General features: G+C 33.5%; 1 protein-coding gene across 1 annotated transcript in view; it reads left to right on the top strand.

Moving 5' to 3' along the window:
- The first annotated feature begins 1,147 nt into the window (after nucleotides 1–1,147).
- The window catches only part of LOC139868371 (uncharacterized), a 34,111-nt gene continuing 27,662 nt past the window's right edge, over nucleotides 1,148–7,596 (top strand). Inside the window, exon 1 of the mRNA XM_071856703.1 lies at nucleotides 1,148–1,185. Coding sequence (XP_071712804.1) covers nucleotides 1,148–1,185 — 38 coding nt within the window. The remainder of the gene's footprint in view (nucleotides 1,186–7,596) is intronic.

Raw genomic sequence — 7,596 nt, 5'->3', positions numbered from 1 at the left:
ACCCAAGGGAGGAAGATTCTTTCACATTTAATCCACCTTAAATTTAAACTAACCATATTTTAAAAGTCGAGCTTGAAAGACTTTTTAAATAAAACGCTTGAGAGGCACCGCAAACCTATCCTAGTTAGCATTTTTCTTTACCTGATTACTAACCCTAAGTGTTTATCTTACACCATGTGTAAGAAATTACTTAGTTCTGACAAAGTTGTTGAATGTGATAAAAAGATGAAAACAGGTTCTACTACGGGCATTCCGGTCAAACGAAAGAGGACTGACGTCATTTACAGTTCAGGGTCAGATCAGCCTATGCCTTCTACAGGCCAGATTCGACCTCGCAGGATGATTACGCCGAGTTTGGACGAGGAAGATGAGACACCGATCGCACCATCATGACCTTTGAGATGATCCACACGGCTCGCCTCACGGTCGGTACGTCAGAAAGAGCCATCAGGGCCACCCCCACCAGTCACTGTGTTCTATTATGGGGTATGCTCCACAGACAGAGACTTGACTTGGTGTATGATGCAAGACCATCAGACACTATTTGGAGCACAAGTGGCACACTTCGAGAAATCTGGTATGCCACGCAGGTATTTGAGACCCTATTCGTTTAGGTTGGATCTTACTTCCCATCCTTCTCACGAAGATGTCCCACCTATCGCCGCACACCTTGTGTCCACGGCATCTACTGCCACTCCGGCATCTGCAGCCCCTATCATCACACCACCGCCTAGAGTTGAGACTGTTGTTGTTGAGCATTCATTTACCGCACCACCTGCTGACGGTCACCTCATCACTGTCCCCATCACTTTAGAGCCAGGATTCGTACCTCAGCCACAGTTTGAGCAGCTTTTTGTTCTTACAGATACCATACCCGCTCTGTTGCCCTATGATCCTTTCAGTTTGGAGGACTTACCGTTACCTTCAAACCTTGTTCTTGATGATCTTCTGAGGGAACCTTGTGATGGTTTATTGGATGACATAGCTGGGCTCGAGGACTTTGATCCAGCTACTATTTGAGACCCTGACTTAACAACAACTCCACAGATACATAGACAAGATAGTTATCATCAATATCTATTATTTATAGTTTATTATTTTTATCATAATCAGAAAAACATGTACTAAAAATTTTGTGTAGTGGATTATGTCTATGTTTTTGCAAAATTATTTGGAAAGAGCCAGGTACTTTTCCAAGCATCAGACCTACGAACTTCTCAAAAGATGAAATGTCCCGTTCAAATTGATTATAAACGTTCCATATTAATTGATTTCGTTGCGAGGTTTTGACCTCTATATGAGACGTTTTTCAATGACTGCATTCGTTTTTAAAACACCCATAACCTTTATTTTATCTATAAAGGTTTAAAAAGTATTACGTAAATTATCAAATAATGATAATCTAAAATATACCATTTACACACGACCATTACATAATGGTTTACAATAAGAATATATTACATCAAAAATAAGTTTCTTGAATGCAGTTTTTACATAATATCATACAAGCATGGACTTCAAATCTTGTCCTTATTTTGGTATGTAATAGCAGAAGCTCTTAATAATCACCTGAGAATAAATATGCTTAAAACGTCAACAAAAATGTTGGTGAGTTATAGGTTTAACCTATATATTATCAAATCATAATAATAGACCACAAGATTTCATATTTCAATATACATCCCATCCATAGAGATAAAAATCATTCATATGGTGAACACCTGGTAACCGACATTAACAATATGCATATAAGAATATCCTCTATCATTCCGGGAAATCCTTCGGACATGATAAAAACGAATTCGAAGTACTAAAGCATCCAGTACTTTGGATGGGGTTCATTAGGCCCAATAGATCTATCTTTAGGATTCGCGTCAATTAGTAGATCGGTTTACTAATTCTTAGGCTACCAAGTAAAAGGGGCATATTCGGCTTCGATCCTTCACCCATATAATGTAGTTTCATTTACTTGTGTCTATTTCATAAAACATTTATAAAATTGCATGTATTCTCATCCCAAAATATTAGATTTTTAAAAGTGGGACTATAACTCACTTTCACAGATTTTTACTTCATCGGGAAGTAAGACTTGGCCACTGGTCGATTCACGAACCTATAACTAGTATGTACATATATATCAAAGTATGTTCAAAATATATTTACAACACTTTTAATACATTTTGATGTTTTAAGTTTATTAAGTCAGCTGTCCTCGTTAGCAACCTACAACTAGTTGTCCATAGTTAGATGTACAGAAATAAATTGATATATATATTATCTTGAATCAATCCACGACCCAGTGTATACACGTCTCAGGCTAGATCACAACTCAAAGTATATATATTTTTGGAATCAACCTCAACTCTGTATAGCTAACTCCAACATTACTGCATATAGAGTGTCTATGGTTGTTCCAAATAATATATATAGATGGGTCGATATGATATGTCAAAATATTTGCATACGTGTCTATGGTATCCCAAGATTACATAATATATTAAAATACATGTATAATACAATATAAGTTAGCTAGGATATGATTAATATAGATTTGTTACAATATTTCCCGTAGCTACAACAATCAAAAAATATCCAATCTTGTTTTACCCATAACTTCTTCGTTTTAAATCCGTTTTGAGTGAATCAAATTGCTATGGTTTCATATTGAACTCTATTTTATGAATCTAAACAGAAAAAATATAGGTTTGTAGTCGAAAATATAAGTTACAAGTCATTTTTGTAAGAGGTAGTCATTTCAGTCGAAAGAACGACGTCTTGATGACCATTTTGAAAAACATACTTCCACTTTGAGTTTAACCATGATTTTTGGATATAATTTCATGTTCATAAGAAAAATCATTTTCCCAGAAGATAAACTTTTAAATCAAAGTTTATCATAGTTGTTAATTAACTAACCCAAAACAGCCCGCGGTACTACGACGGCGTATGTCCGGTTTTATGGTGTTTTTCGTGTTTCCAGGTTTTAAATCATTAAGTTAGAATATCATATAGATATAGATCATATGTTTAGTTGATTTTAAAAGTCAAGTTAGAAGGATTAACTTTTGTTTGCGAACAAGTTTAGAATTAACTAAACTATGTTCTAGTGATTTCAAGTTTAAACTTCGAATAAGGTAGTTTTATATATATGAATCGAATGATGTTATGAACATCATTACTACCTAAGGTTTTATGGATAAACCTACTGAAAATGAGAAAAATAGATCTAGCTTCAAAGAATCCTTGGATGGCTTGAAAGTTCTTGAAGCAGAATCATGACACGAAAACAAGTTCAAGTAAGATTTCCACTCGAAATAAGATTGTTATAGTTATAGAAATTGAATCAAAGTTTGAATATGAGTATTACCTTGTATTAGAATGATATATTACTGTAAATAAAAAAGATTTCTTGAGATTGGATGATCACTTTACAAGATTGGAAGTAAGCTAGCAAACTTGGAAGTATTCTTGATTTTATGAAACTAGAACTTATAGAATTTATGAAGAACACTTAGAACTTGAAGATAGAACTTGAGAGAGATTAATTAGATGAATAAAATTGAAGAATAAAAGTGTTTGTAGGTGTTTTTGGTCGTTGGTATATGGATTAGATATAAAGGATGTATAATTTTGTTTAGATGTAAATAAGTCATGAATGATTACTAATATTTTTGTAATTTTATGAGATATTTCACGCTAGTTTCCAAATGATGGTTCCCACATGTGTTAGGTGACTCACATGGGCTGCTAAGAGCTGATCATTGGAGTGTATATACCAATAGTACATACATCTAAACGCTGTGTATTGTACGAGTACGAATATGGGTGCATACGAGTAGAATTGTTGATGAAACTGAACGAGGATGTAATTGTAAGCATTTTTGTTAAGTAGAAGTACTTTGATAAGTGTCTCGAAGTCTTTCAAAAGTGTATGAATACATATTAAAACACTACATGTAAATACATTTTAACTGAGTCGTTAAGTCATCGTTAGTCGTTACATGTATATGTTGTTTTGAAACCTTTAGGTTAACGGTCTTGTTAAATGTTGTTAACCCATTGTTTATTATATATAAAGAGATGTTAAATTGTTGCATTATCATGATATTATGATATATAATATATCTTAGTATGATATATATATAGTTAAATGTCGTTACAACGATAATCGTTGCATATATGTCTCGTTTCGAAATCATTAAGTTAGTAGTCTTATTTTTACATATGTAGTTCATTGTTAATAAACTTAATGATATATTTACTTATAATTTAACATAAATAACTAAATGTATCAATATCTTAATATGATTCATATGTACTTAGTAAGACGTTGTTATAACGATAATCGTTATATATATCGTTTTCGAGTTTCTTAATTCAATAGTCTCATTTTTATGTATATAAAACATTGTTAAAATACCTAATGAGATATTTACTTGTCATAATATCATGTTAACTATATATAACCATATATATGTCATCATATAGTTTTTACAAGTTTTAACGTTCGTGAATCACCGGTCAACTTAGGTGGTCAATTGTCCATATGAAACCTATTTCAATTAATCAAGTCTTAACAAGTTTGATTGCTTAACATGTTGGAAAAACTTAATCATGTAAATAACAATTTCATTTAATATATAAAAACATGGAAAAATTCTGGTCACTACAGTACCTACCCGTTAAATAAATTTCGTCCCGAAATTTTAAGCAGTTGGAGGTGTTGTCGTATCTTCTTGAAATAAGTGCGGGTATTTCTTCTTCATCTGATCTTCTCATTCCCAGATGAACTCAGGTCCTCTAAGAGCATTCCATCAAACTTTAACAATTGGTATCTTGTTTTGCTTAAATCTTTTAACCTCACGATCCATTATTTTGACGGGTTCTTCGACGAATTGAAGTTTTTTGTTGATTTGGATTTCGTCTAATGAAATACTGAGATCTTCTTTAGCAAAACATTTCTTCAAATTTGAGACGTGGAAAGTGTTATGTACAGCCACAAGTTGTTGTGGTAATTCAAGTCTGTAAGCTACTGGTCCGACACGATCAATAATCTTAAATGGTCCTATATACCTTGGATTTAATTTTCCTCGTTTACCAAATCGAACAACGCCTTTCCAAGGTGCAACCTTAAGCATGACAATCTCTCCAATTTCAAATTCTATATCTTTTCTTTTAATGTCGGCGTAGCTCTTTTGTCGACTTTGGGCGGTTTTCAACCGTTGTTGAATTTGGATGATCTTCTCGGTAGTTTCTTGTATTATCTCCGGACCCGTAATCTGTCTATCCCCCACTTCACTCCAACAAATTAGAGACCTGCACTTTCTACCATAAAGTGCTTCAAACAGCGCCATCTCAATGCTTGAATGGTAGCTGTTGTTGTAGAAAAATTCTGCTAATGGTAGGTGTCGATCCCAACTGTTTCTGAAATCGATAACACATGCTTATAGCATGTCTTCAAGGGTCTGTATCATCCTTTCACTTTGCCCATCAGTTTGTGGATGATAAGCAGTACTCATGTCTAGACGAGTCCCCAATGCCTGCTGTAATGTCTGCCAGAATTTTGAAACAAATTTGCCATCCCTATCAGAGATAATAGAGATTGGTATTCCATGTTTGGAGATGACTTCCTTCAAATACAGTCGTGCTAACTTCTTCATCTTGTCATCTTCTTTTATTGGCAGGAAGTGTGCTGATTTGGTGAGACGATCAACTATTACCCAAATAGTATCAAAACCAGTTGCAGTCCTTGGCAATTTAGTGATGAAATCTATGGTAATGTTTTCCCATTTTCATTCCGGGATTTCGGATTGTTGAAGTAGACCTGATGGTTTCTGATGCTCCGCTTTGACCTTAGAACACGTCAAACATTCTCCTACGTATTTAGCAACATCGGCTTTCATACCTGGCCACCAAAAATGTATCTTGAGATCCTTATACATCTTCCCCGTTCCAGGATGTATTGAGTATCTGGTTTTATGAGCTTCCCCGATCCTTTGGGTATTTCATCCTTTAAGTTTCCTTCTTTTAAAACTCCTTGTTGCGTGAAATGCCCCGTTCATATTAATTATAAACGTTTCATATTAATTGGTTTCTTTCCGAGGTTTTGACCTCTATAAGAGACGTTTTTCAAATCTTGCATTCATTTTTAGAAACAACCATAACCTTTATTATTGAATAAAGGTCTTAGTGACATAATTTAGATTGTCTATCAAAGACAATCTCCTCAAATAAATAAGTTTTTACAAAACCCATTACAATACGATCAAATATATTACAACAAATACTCCGAATGCAAGTTTAAACAATATAAACAATTATGCCGACTCCAAATCTTAACCTTGGGTTGGCATACGACAGCGGAAGCGTTTTTAATATTCACCTAAGAACAAACATGCTTAAAACGTCAACAAAATGTTGGTGAGTCATAGGTTTAATTTCTATATAATAATCATAATATTTAATAAGCCACAAGATTTCATATAATTAAATGCGCAGGATCATTAAAACTGCAAAAATCATTCATACGATGAGTCGCCTGGTAACCGACCTTAACATAGAGCGCTTAAGATATCTGGCATCATATATTCCACTATTCAAATGTATGACAAGGACCCTTCGAAGTACTAAAGCATTTCCACTATTCGAAAATGGGGGTGGTTGGTGCCCGTAGATCTACCTTTAGGATTCTCGTTAATTAGTGTTTTTCACTAATTCTTAGGTTACGAAGCATAATAATAATAAGTACAGATATCCGGTATAACAAAACAATCGTAGAATGTAGTTCCATGAACTTGTGCTTATTTTGTAAAACATTTATAAATTTTGAATGTATTCTCATCCCAAAATAATTTAGATAGTAAAAATGGGACTATAACTCACTTGTGATGATTTCCGAATAGATGGTGGTAAGACTTGGCCTTTGACAAATTCACGAACCTAATAATAATATTCTTGTGTCAAGATATATATATAATTAATATTTCATACTTATGATACTTGTGATAATTTTAATTGTCCATTGTTAGTAGTCCAACGTTCGTAGTCCAATAGTCCAATAGTCCAATAGTCCAACAGTATAAATATATATATAAATATAAATGCGTATATAGTGTTAGAATTCACTAACACTATAATATATTGTCTTAATATAATAAGACACATAATATGTATATTGTCTGAAGCAATCCGCAACCCATTGTATACATGTCTCAGGCTCGATCACAACTCAAAGTATATAATATTTTGGAATTCACTTCGACCCACAGCTAACTCGAAATTACTGCCAATGGTGTCTTATAGTTCGTTCCAATAATATATATAGAAAAAATCAAAATGATATATCAAAACGCTGTATACGGATCCACGGTGATCAAGTCATATATATATATATATGGTGCCTTACGATCTTTATTAAGACTATAATATATTGTCGTAGAACTTAATCACGACTATTATAAATTGTATTTTCATAAGTTCGGGAAAAACATGTATAAATACATGTAGGATACAAGGTAAGTTAGCTAGGAAAAGGTTAGCATTCATTTTTATGAATCATGTCCGTAGCTAAAAATTAAGAAAAATATCCAATTTTGT

The sequence above is a fragment of the Rutidosis leptorrhynchoides genome, chromosome 9 (assembly GCF_046630445.1).
Source record: "Rutidosis leptorrhynchoides isolate AG116_Rl617_1_P2 chromosome 9, CSIRO_AGI_Rlap_v1, whole genome shotgun sequence".
Taxonomy (NCBI): Eukaryota; Viridiplantae; Streptophyta; class Magnoliopsida; order Asterales; family Asteraceae; genus Rutidosis; species Rutidosis leptorrhynchoides.
Note: the sequence above shows the minus strand (reverse complement) of the source record. Positions and strands in the feature narration are given on the sequence as shown.